Raw genomic sequence first — 12,377 nt, 5'->3', positions numbered from 1 at the left:
TTCCTGGGAGCCCTTTGCCCTTGTGAGGAGTGGACAGCTGCTCCGCAGGGTCATCGCCTTCTTCTCTGGTAGGCACTTCTGTTTCCAGCGCACAGGGTCAGGGGCTGCTGCTGGCAGGAGGCTGGAGGAGGGTGCCCCAGACACCCTAGAGCAGCGCTTCTCAGCTTTCCACCGGAAAGCACCAGATTCCTTCTCCCCTAGTCTGTTGCTGACCAGTACCAGGAAAATAGCAATTATGGGCCAGCCAGCTTTCTAGTGGTGCTGGTCCTCAGACCACACTTTGAGCAGCACTGTCTAGAAGCCACTTGAAACGTTTGTCTTGTTTTCCAGCTCCTGTGCTTCCTGTTATCTCGCGATATTTCAGTTGTCCATCATCACCAAAACTCCTAGTGCTGGGAGATGAACACTAATCTTGAGACCTGCTATTTTAACATCTTTTTGGGGGGGAGTGGATAGGTAATTAGGTTTATTTATTGAATTAATATAGGTACTGGGGATTGAACCCAGGACCTCATGCACGCTAGGCACTTGATCTACCACTGAGCTGTACCCTCCCCTGCTGTTGTAAAATATCCACTCAACTACACTCTTTGCCAGCTGCTGAGTCCTGCCTTTTCGTTTATAGATCCCAGCAGCATCTCCTGTCTCCTCGTCCCCATGGAGACATTTCGTGTTTCGCTTGTTGATTCCCATCTTTTTCTACTTTTCTTTCTTTTTGGAAGCAGTGGTACACAGATTGTTTCAAATTGTATGTGGTTTTAATTGTCACTAGACTATAGTTTTGAGTAAAACGTGGACTTTGTGTGTTGTTTAATGTCTCTGTTTCATGGAGATTACTTTCGGGAAAATGAAATGATGGAAAATAATACAGAGATTGCAGCACAGTGTGTGAAGAATTTCAAGACGGGGTTTAATCTCAGTTCTGTGGGGGAGAGGAATGCCAGGCCATTTTTGAGATGTTACATTATCTTATTAACTAAAATTGTTTATGGGTACATGTAGTTATTAAAATTCTTGTGTTAGTGAATAAATGAAGAAGAAAACTAACATTTACTGAGGGCCTAGAATGTGCTGTATACTTATAAACAGTATCTCTCTCCAGTGAGAGTCCTTACTCAACAGTGTGTGTAGAACCACCGTGTAGCATCAGAGGGCTCATTTTATAAGAAGTAATTAAGTTAACGAGGTTGTAAACCCCTCCTTGGCAGATGATGATGTTGTTGGCTTTAAACATTGGAGACGCTCTTGCACTGCAGGGCTGGATCACATGGGCACTCAGGGAGAGGCGTGAACTCCTTGAGTCTTTTGGGGTCCTATTTAGTTCATTACTGCTGTGCTAAATAAAAATTTCATCATGTCTCATAAAAGTGCCCAACTATTTCTAGGCAATGAGCTCACAGCTCACTACCATGAATACAAATAGTTGGTGGAAAAGCATTCAAGCACTGATGGGGGCAGGGGGGGCAGAACGTGAGGGAATGGTCATAACCGCCTTTTTCCAAGGACATCAGAATAAACTGTGGGCCTGAGAAGCTGATCCTGATATAAGAAAGCATTATAAATGATTTGGTTTCTAATTTTACAGTTACATCAGTTTCTAGGAACTCTTCGGCCATCTGCTAGAAGAGTTACGAAGCCTGCCTTGCTCGTTAAGACCTTTGGTTCTGAACCCCGCATGACCTTGTGCTGCTTTACATCTGTGATAGTTTTCTGCCTCTGTCAGCGACAGAGATGTCACTGACTTACTGTAGCCTAAACATCCATGAGCGTTTTTACAGCACTGAATATAGCCACGCTGAAGCTGAATAGCTAAGCAAGTTCAAGGCCAAAATGTAGTGAGCTTTGTTTTGTTTCTTCCTCAGATGAGAAAGGCCTCTCTTGACCCACATGCTTTATCTGAATCATCAGAGACTTTGCGACCAACTTTCAGAGGCCAAGCGGCTTATGTATAGTTGTATTTCAATGAAAACATCACCAGTCATGGCTCCTCTTGGAGCAGTGGCTGTGTTTCTCATGGCAAGACCCATGCTTTTTGTACTATGATGGGGGCAGTTCACAGCTGCCTGTCGGATCAGTTTGGATGTGCTGCAGCTGGGCTATTTTGCAGCGCCGCAGATTCGGGTTTGCTAGAAAAATGGTGTTCCTCTATGTTGCAGAGTCCTTGTTGCATTGTTCACAAGCATGGCTTCCTTGATTTAGGCAGTTTTACTCTCTAGGACCATCAGACCTATGTAAGCTCAGTCCCTAGAAAAACTTGGTATCTTAACTAAGGAGAAAGAGAGGTATAGGAGTAGGTAAATGTATCAATATTTGTGTGTGTGTGTGTGTAAAGGTATATGACATAGATGATGTATAATTTACATTATCTATATATGACTTATATGATCTATGAATGCACACATAGATACTTGTTAACTCCTGGATAAATTTATTAGATCAGGAAAAAACTCAAAATAAGCCTTGCTTATGTTCATACCTTTGTGTCCTGACACAGTGATTGACTCCACGCAGAGCCTGCTCAGTTACATGCATAGGTTTTGATATCTGCCCGTGAGATTCCCAACCTTTTGTCCTCATGGTTGCAAATGCCTTTCATTGCTTCCCCTTTCTCATTCAGCTTTTGCTCTTTCACAGTGCTTTCTTACATAATTAATATTATCGTATATGAACTTATATAATTATATTATTACATAATTATATAATAGATATTATTCACAACCGAGTGCTAGTTACCAGAGAACGCAGAGTTAAATTAGTTATCATTCTTACCTTAACGGGAATTTAAAATCCCCAGAATCATGAACTCTCATCTATAGCCCCTTTCCATTCTTTGTAGAAATGAATTCTGATATACTTTGATCTAGAAGTATTTTCTTATAGGCCATGTGTTCATTAGTGCAGAACATCTGTTAAACCCTAAGTCTTCTACTATTTCCTGGTGAGAAGATATTTTGAAGACTTTATGTTTTGTTTGTCCAACTTGATGAATTTTAGGATTCACGTTACATTCAAACATATATATGTACATAAATTTACATATATAAGTTATGAAAGTACATAAAGTTACATATGTAAGTTTCTCTATGAGTTAGAGAAAATGATGAACTAAGAATCAGTTCTAAGCAATGCCGTTGTATTTTGCCAATTTTAAATGCCAGGGTTCTTGTGTCGAGAATGGCAGTGCTTTTTTTTTTTTTTTTTAACTTTTTTTTATTGAGTTACAGTCATTTTACAATGTTGTATCAAATGAGAATGGCAGTGCTTCTGAGAATTTTGAGTACCCATGAAGAATATACCTTTTTGTCCTAAATAGAATCCTTTTAATTTTTAGAGCAAGCATTTAAGACATTGCCACCGAGAGTATGATTACTGGATTAATATATTCAGTCACTCAAAAGTACTGCTTTGGAAAATGCTCATGGTTTTATGCTGTGCTTGCCAAGGTCATGTTTAGTTGGTCCCCATGATAGTCAATGTGATTCAAAAACTAGACTTTGCACTATGGAGGATGAGAGTTTAATTCTTGATTCTCCTCAGAAATATGATAGTTTTCATTCATAGAGGTTATTATGTAAAGTTTTGATCTGGATAAATATCTAAACATTTGAATAAAGATCCAAATTTATTTGGACTTTAGCACAGAAGAGCCAAAGGAAATGAAGCAGAGGGCCTCATGAGATAACTATTATTTCCTGTTTCCAGCATGATGAAATATAATGAAAACAGTCCTCTAAACTATGTTGGACCTTGCAACTTGTCCTTGCTGGTTTACTTATTTTTCTCTAAAGTAATGACAATCTCATGAACTACTTGACTTAGAGATCAAGTATTATGTCAGGAGAAAAAATTCTAAGAGTTGTCTCTTTTAGACAATGAGACTTTGGAGAAAATCACCCTTAATCCCAGCTTCCAAAAATAAACTTTTTAACAACGTAGAAATAAGGATCTTTGAAGTATGCTTAAAAATTATATTTGAATTACTTAAATAGATTTTAAAGTTAATTAAAATGGTTCCTAATTTCATCTTAAGTTAGCCTATCTTTATATCTCAGTAGGTATAGTGAGTTTACATACAATTTAACAGCCATATGATGTAAGTCCAATCCAGATTCCAAGAGATCTGCCCCTGGTGCCATTTTTAAACAGATTTGACCCTGAGAGAATTTGATTCCATTTCGTTCAGGCCATTAAAAGGTCTCTGAGAGATCAAATCAATTCTAGCAGCCTCCAAAGGGTTCTCATTCTTTGTTGACCATCCTTGCCCCTACACACACACACACACACCACAACACACACACACACACACACCCCACTTTGTCCCTGGTGTCTGTCCTGAGCAGGATTTTCCAGAGAACTTTGTATAGCCATGTATCTAGAGTTTGAGATTTGGCTGCAGTTAGGTCCATAATCACTGGAATAAGCAAAATAGCCTGGAATAAGCAAAATAGCCTGGACTTTTAATATTTCTTGTCAATTTACCTAAAAGAAAACTTATTTTCATCTAAAATATGCATATATTTGTGTTTGTGTGCATATATGTGTACATGTGTGCTCCACTATTTGGAACAGTTATTTTGTCTGTAAATGCTTCTAGTCTTTTAATAATATAATGCGTAGAAAGACCAGAAATTTATGTCAAGGAAGAAGAATGTACATAATACATGTGAGAGTGTAGTTGAGGATGGGGAGCAGAGAATGCTGCTGAGAGAGCAGGGTGTTGAGAAAGAAAGCCTGGAGGTGAGTTGTGTCAGAGGCCAAACTGTATGGTGGAATGCATGGTCCATTCAGGAGAGTTGGCCCACAGTTGGAGACCAGACAGCAGAGGATGTCAGGAACTGGGAGGGCAGCCTCACCTGAACTTGAAAGCCAGAGAGCCGAGGAACAGAGTATCCCAAAGTCACAGAAGAAGAGTTCCAGTTTGGACTGGTGGGTAGAGGGAAATGTAGCACTAAGAAGTCAGATGAAATTTAGTAGTATATAAACTCTTTGTGCATGACTGAGGCCAGGTCAGCCTGATTGAGCAACAGGAGTGTGAACGTACAGTTCACCAGCCTTTAGGTAGTTATGCCCTGAGAACAATGCAGGATGTGTCACGGGACCATGGATGCCCTTTGGAGGAAGGGTATTGCAAAGATGAAATGACTGATGTTCTCAGTTACAGTCTTTAAAAGCAGACAACAGAAACCTGTCATCGCAGACCCCCAGGATCTATTTAGACCCATTTTCATAATCCAGAAAGCAAACTGGAAGGATACTTTAACCCCTGAAGAAGTACTCACCCTCCCATCACAGTTCTCAGGGCTCCATGAGATCTTCTGCTTCCCCTGCACCATGTTTGCTAGTACTCCCTGAGAACTTGATGGGACCTGCGTAGATTCTTGGTGCTCAGTGGCTTCTCTTATTAGTCTATGCTTTTGTGGTGTTCATAGGCTTTGAAGCACATGTTAGGCAATGCGCCCAAGGTCACATTTAAGTTGTTCATTTATTATTTCTTCAGTGGTGGGAAATGGGGCTGGGAGCCACCTGCATGTCTCCCCATGAGGAATGGCAGCATTGAGATGTGTCCCCTCACCCCCATAGGTAGGGGTACCGCCACTCACACCTGGGGAAGGCTCTCCTACCCTTGGACAGTCGCCCCAGGGCAAAGTCTTGCAAGAAGGCAAGATCTGACTGCCCAGATGTGGGTTCCTGTGTCACTCTGTTGTCATTTAATAGTTGAATATTTCCCAGATCCTGACTATGGAACATTAGAACTAGGATATTCAATGAGAAACAGATTCTGTGGCAAATAAATTTGGGAAATGCTGCTTTCTAGATCTTTTCTCCAGAGTTCCACAATGTCCATGCTCCTCTAAGAAGCCATTTAATAAGGGAACCTATTTCATGTCCTCTAACTCACTGTGGCCCCAAATTCATTTAGCTTTGGACTTTATTTCCCCTAAACATCTATTGTCATTCCTTGGGATTCACTATTAAAAGGATCAGGTTTTAGGAAGCAGATGCTGAGAGGAGACATACTGATAGGGGAAGGAGAAATCCAGCAAAACCGGATTTGTCCCACCTTACCAGTGTGAGCTGAGAACTCCTCGTGTGCCTCAGGTGGCCTGCTTCTTTTAGCAGCATGCTTTCTACTAGCAAAGCCTAAGGAAGCAACCAGGACGTGACTTGGAAGGTCTGTATTTCTTGTATTCACATCCTTAGATTAGTTTCTTAGTTTTTTTTAATCAGGTTGCAGAGTAATTAATTTAATCTGATTGTAAGCAGACCAGTTCGATTTAGAAAATATTTTTGAGGACACACAGTTCTTTCAAATCTTAAAAACACATTTGGTAAAGACACGCAGGGTATCAAGTTCATTTTGACTTGAATCATCTGTGTATAATGTAGTAACTGTGCATAAACGATTGCTTTAGGAAGGTAGTTCTCCTGAGAGTTTGCTGACTATGTTTACTCATCCAACCCAGTGATAACCTTTAAGCGCAGTTCCTAGGATATCTGAATTAGTTGGCTTGTCTGAATAGAAAGCACTGAATATTTCAAAAGGTATCCAAAACATTGTTTGCTCCCAGGAGAAAAGGCGTTTGAAAAACACTGTGGTCTTCTCCCCTAAATCTCTTCCCCCAAAATTAAAGACAAAAAAATTCTGCTTAACTTATTAGTATGACTTGTTTTCACCCACAGAGGCCAGCAAGCTTGTTATGTCCTACGTAGCAGCTGTGTGCGGAAAAGGAGCAGAAGTGAATCAAGTCAAAGAACAGCTTTTACAGTCCAACCCAGTCCTGGAAGGTAGGATTTGCTGTGTACATTGATCAGTGTGACTTGAACGGTGGGTTCAGTTTTCAGGGCCCTTTGGGTACCAGGTGTGCTGGGAGGTGGGAGGAGGAGAGTCAGGTCCAGACCTGCCCAGCCAGTTAGCGGCTCTTGGCTCTGCATGCCTGGAGAAGGGAAGAGTTTACTCATGCAAAGGGAGCCTCCCACTTGCAATCACTTTTTTCCCCTTCAATTTTTAGTTGAATTACTTATGTGTTACTTAATAATAATCAGCTGATAATTTGCATTTGACTTGACGGCTGGGAAAACTTGGTGGAAAAGAGCGATGTAACGTGCAGTGCTGTTCTGTCTGTCATTCAGGATAATACCTGTGGCTGGTTGTTTCTGTTGTCAGGGAAACCAAGACTATGCTAGAGAAACATTTGAGGACCAGTTTTTTCAGGGTTACAGAAAGCCTAAACGTGACTGTGGAGCTCAACTTCTGTGGTTGGCCGCTGTGTTTGTCAGCTTGGGCTGCCGTAACAAAATACCATAAACTGGGTGGCTTAATCAACAGAAATTAATTTTCTTACACTTGTGGAGGCTCAGAGTCTGAGATCACCTGCCGGTTTGGTAGGTTTCCTTCTGAGGCCTCTTGGCATGTAGGCAGCTGTCATCTAGCTGTGTGCTCACGTGACCTCTCCATGTGCGTGTGTGTGGAAGGGGGAGGCGGGTGATGGGTGGGAGCCAACTGGCTCATGGCCTCATCTGATTACCTCTCAAAGGCCCCGCCTTTAAATACCATTACATTGGGAGTTAGGGCTTTAATATATGCATTTGGTAGGGATACAGACATTCGGTTCATAATATCATCAGAAAACAAAGCCAGAGATAAGTCTTATTGCCATGGAGGTTGTCATAAACCATCAGTATAAGCCGTCCTTATGTTGCAAACAGTAAATCAAAGCCTTTCCCTGTTGATGGAAAGCCCTCTGCATTGCTTTGTATTATAAGTGTGTCTTTCGTTGTCATTTAATGCAGTTGTTGGGGTAGCGTGCATTTCTCAGTCTTGGTGCTGTTGACATTTTGGACTGGATAAGTCTTTGCTGCGGGGGGCTGTCCTGTAGGGTGTTTAGCTGCGTCTCTAGCCTCTGCCCACTGGGCACCAGTCGCTACGCTGCCTCTAGTTGTTACCATTGAAAATGTCCCCAGACAATGCCAAATGTCTCCTGTGGGGGTCAGGACTGCCCCCTAATCAGAATCTCCAGTCTGGAAGAGTAGTTTGGTTCACCCCTTTGTTCGAAGTCATGGAAGGTCAAAATTTCACATGGATTAAAGCAGAGCTGCTTTGGGGTGGGAGGGGACCCCCAGTATAGAGGGACAGAACCCTGCCCGTTATCTTTGTGACTCAGGCCTAGCCCCTCCTTCCGCTTTACAACAAGGAGATAGCATTTATCTTTATCTCCTGGACAGTGGAACAAGATTCATGAAAATACTTCGCTTTTGAGAAGCGAAGGCTGAAACACCTATCGTACTGTTATTGATCTTTCTTCTCCTTCAGTACCTTAACTCGTAGAGAAAGTGCCGTATCTTCTTCATCTTGTTATTCCAGTATTTGACTTCCTGTTTAGTGTCTTTTGCTTGTGTTAGGATGCTGTACATGTGTTGTTCTGTAGATGCTTATTTGAAGAATGCGGTGATCTAAAGGAGGAACACTGTGGAATGCTATAGCTTGCATCTGTGATTAGAATCTGGCCCTTTTTTCGATGGTATTTGAAACTAGGCCCCGGTGCAGGAAATGAAAGAAATGTCTACTGTAGGCATGTATTATCTTTTATGGGAATGCTTACTTTTTAACTGGAGCTGCTACTGTAAATGAACATTCAGAACAATCAACTTAAAAAAAACAATTGAGGCATGTGTCTCAAGTCTTCTATAATGGAACGCTTGTTTTTGATTCTGTGGTTCACAATAAAAGACTTCAGTGTTTAGAGCTGCGTTGAGTAATGTGCAACTCAGACTTGTTTGATGAAAAGATGGTTTATGGCTTGCAAATGGCGCCCTGAATAAAGTTTTTTTGAAGCAATTCCTTCACTTGCCCTTGACCTTCAAGCCACAATAAACTCTCCTTTATGTATCAGCATCTCGAGCTGGACTCTGGGGCTGTGCAAATCAGTTAACTTGGCAGCCCTGCATGTTCACACCCACCACAAAGAACTAGCCTGTGAAAACACAAAAAATGTCATGGTCTTCGTGATGACTAGGTCAACACTCAGCCTTATCAAGGCTGCTTTAGCTGGTGGTGGATGGAGGATAAGGCTGTGAACCTCTCCAGGAAGCATCCTTTTCTGAGTGTTTCCCGTGTTCAGGTTTCCTCACTCAGTGTAACATCTCAGCTTATTTTCTGTTAAAGAGAGAGTTTGGTGTCAGGGATGTACCAAACCGTATCCATTCCAAGTGGAATCTGAATCAAAGAACTTTCCCGGTGTTGACGCTGTAAATTTTGTCTTAACTGAGCAGGAACCTTTTTTTTTTTTTTATAAAACAATCAAAAATATAAAAATACCAGCTAATGTGAATAATGCAGCAGGTTTGGCTACTGAATATCCAGAGAGAGCCTCCCACACCTTGATCAGGTGATTGCTTTCAAAACTTGGACCAGCTTTTGGCCATTAGTAATCATTTGTGCTCTTATTACTCTAATCTTCTTCCTTCCGTTTAATTTAATGAAGCTGTGGAGGCTTCCAGAGATTTAATGCCTGGCCTTTTTGTCTAAAGATTGATTTCTGCTTGCCACATCACCACTCTTCAGTCCTTGCTGGCTGCATTGTGGCCCGTGGGTCCCAGTGATAACCTCAGGGAGGGGCGGGAGGGTATTGGTAGAAATGAAGAATTCATGCCCATCCATAGACTCATTGAACCAAAGTCTGCACTTGAGCAAGATCCTCAGGTGATTGGTTTACACATTGAAGTGCGAGGTGGGCTTCTGGGCTTCAGAACATGAAACAGGGATCCCCTCTGCTTATATGACTTACATTTATTCCACTTAATTCTGCTACCTGGTCCAGATTAATGCACAAGCTTGATGACACAGTCCTTTCACCTTATGACACTGAACTTCCTGTGACAGGAGCATCCTGTGCCTTGGGCAGTGTCACCCCTATGATTCTTACGTGCTCTCCTTTAAAAGGAAGTCCTCTGGGGGACTCTGGCTCCTCGCAGCAGCTAAGATTGGGACAAACTTGGATTTTGCATTGTAGGTTGATTTGTTGTTTTTTTTTTTTTTTTTCTGGGAAGTTTCACTTAGGTCTGATGGACTTAAACTAATGAAACTATGTAGCATTTTTAGTCTATTGGAAATGAAGTTCGTTTCCAAATCTCTTACTCTTTCTGTATTGTAGAGTTATGTATTTATATAGCTTTATTTCAGAGTTAATTGAACAATTTGAAGTTTCTCATGCCTTTTTCCATCTGGAAATCTCATCGATTGAGTTTCATAAAGCCTTTGATAATACTAAGTAGTTATCTCTGAAATAACCTTACTCACTGGTAATCATGGCAGAAGAGCTCGGAAGCCTTGCTTGCTAGCCACTCAGCTGACTACTGTCAGAACAGTTAAAAGATGTTGAATTAGACGAGTTTAAATTTAGAGCGGTACTTGAAAAACTTCCGTGAATCCTAGGAACGACTCTTTCTGTGAACTTAAGACACAGAAGCTTTAGCAACTTACCAAGGCTTGAGTTAAGAAGCTTCTGTGGACATTCTGGACAGACACGTCATTGCTGAAGATTGCATTTCTAGGATTTATAGATGTCGAATATTACAGTTGTTTTATCTTTTGGGTTGAAATTATTTTTCTGTCATGTTTGACCACACATCTGTTTCTTTCCTGCCAGCTTTTGGAAATGCCAAGACTGTAAGGAACGACAACTCCTCTAGATTTGTAAGTATTTATACAGAAGCATAAGTATTAATGCTAATATTTAGCTCATATATGTTTAAACAACCAATAGATGTTTAATATTTCTCAATATACACGTTTAAAAAATAAGAAACACCATCACTATTGAGAAACTGAAAGTTCTGTAAGGACTTTTTTCTTTTGCTTTCTGAAATTTTCCCTGTTAATTCTTCTTGGAGTGAAAAGCAATTTCTTCATGTTTTCTTGTCATCTATCATAAAATTCCATGAGCAATGTAAATGAGGCTATTTAAAATATCTTTTTACTAATGTGAGTTTTGGTATTTAGGAATCATAGTTAAGAGTCAGAAATTAAGTAGAAAGAAGGATAAACTAGATGTTACATTTGTATGCTTTCTAGCTCTTGTCCTTTCTTCAGTGGGGCGAGAAAGGATGGAGATGTAGCCTAAAAGTTCATAGAGGTAAAATCAGTAAGTTTGGCAACTAATGGGGGCTAGGAGGAGGGTTGCATAGTAAAAACCAAAGCTAATTGATGTTTTGAGTTTGGTTGAACTAGAAAATGCTAATTCCACTAACGGAGACCTTTCCAGCCTCATGTCCCATCACTCCCCAGCAGGCCCTCTGCAGGTCAGCCCCTGGGATCTCTCCAGTTGGGCTGCCTTCTTTCCCGCCTCTGGTCTTTACACACACTGCCTGGAGGCAGCTGGGGGAAATATGTTGAGTGTGTTGGGGCGTTTTGAAATTGACTCCTTTTTTCTATAGTTTAACCAGTTTTATAAATTTTATAATCAAAGCTCATTTACTTTCTAAGCTGTCTTCTCACATACATGACTGGGGACCATTGTTGGTGATCCTCTATGCCTCCCTGCCAAAGACTTTTCCTGCCCCCCAACCCCCAGCTTTTAGCCCCCTTTTTGCTTTTTCTCATTAGAGTTACTCAGTACTTAAGGCACAAGAATGACCTCAGGTGGAGATAGTTTTGATAGCTTGGCATGTGGAAGGCCAGGGTTCCTATTTCCAAGGCTATGAATTTTTTCCATTGGATTAGCCCCCTAAGTTGTTAAAGCTGATTTTAGCCCTGCCTTTTCCTGTTGTGGTAACGTGGCTAATCTTATTACATAAATCAAATTAGAAGCAAAGTGTGGGCAGATAGAGGTAATTCTAGTAGATCAAGCTTCTTTATGGGATGAGGTGGGTTTTTTGTTTTTGGGTTGGGTATTTGCAGATCACACACACACTTTAAAAAAATTGCAAATATATTTAGTCTATAGACCATAAGAATGCAGAAAACCATATTGCTTAAGGACTCATTAGTACTTAATGATACTGGAAAATCTAGTGAAAGGCTTGGCAGGTGGTTTGACTTGGTAAGTAACTTTCGAGAAATTCTATTATAACGTGGGTATTAGGATATGAGATTAATACTTGATTATAGGCTAAAGCATTTCATGCCCAGTTTTTGTAATTTCTCTGCTTTGTGGGCTGTGATTTTGACCAGTAATATACTCAAGTCCATGATATAGCATTATAGTTGGACTCTACTGTATTTAAAGTTACTACTGTATACAACAGTGGTTTATGACTCCAGGGGAGATTATATTTCCTTCAGCTATGTTTGACTCGTTAACCCAGGATAAAGATAAACATTCTTTTTTTGGGGGGGTGGTAATTAGGTTTATTTATTTATTTATTTATTCTTGAAGTAG

General features: G+C 40.8%; 1 protein-coding gene across 5 annotated transcripts in view; it reads left to right on the top strand.

The window, feature by feature from the left end:
- Positions 1–12,377, top strand: part of MYO1B (myosin IB) — a 167,619-nt gene that overhangs the window by 83,285 nt on the left and 71,957 nt on the right. For all 5 annotated transcript variants that reach the window (XM_031452106.2, XM_031452102.2, XM_031452107.2 and 2 more), the window contains exons 5-6: positions 6,682–6,786; positions 10,647–10,693. In XM_031452106.2, the coding sequence (XP_031307966.1) occupies positions 6,682–6,786; positions 10,647–10,693 (152 nt within the window). The remainder of the gene's footprint in view (positions 1–6,681; positions 6,787–10,646; positions 10,694–12,377) is intronic.

The sequence above is a fragment of the Camelus dromedarius genome, chromosome 4 (assembly GCF_036321535.1).
Source record: "Camelus dromedarius isolate mCamDro1 chromosome 4, mCamDro1.pat, whole genome shotgun sequence".
In the NCBI taxonomy this organism is placed as follows: domain Eukaryota; kingdom Metazoa; phylum Chordata; class Mammalia; order Artiodactyla; family Camelidae; genus Camelus; species Camelus dromedarius.
Note: the sequence above shows the minus strand (reverse complement) of the source record. Positions and strands in the feature narration are given on the sequence as shown.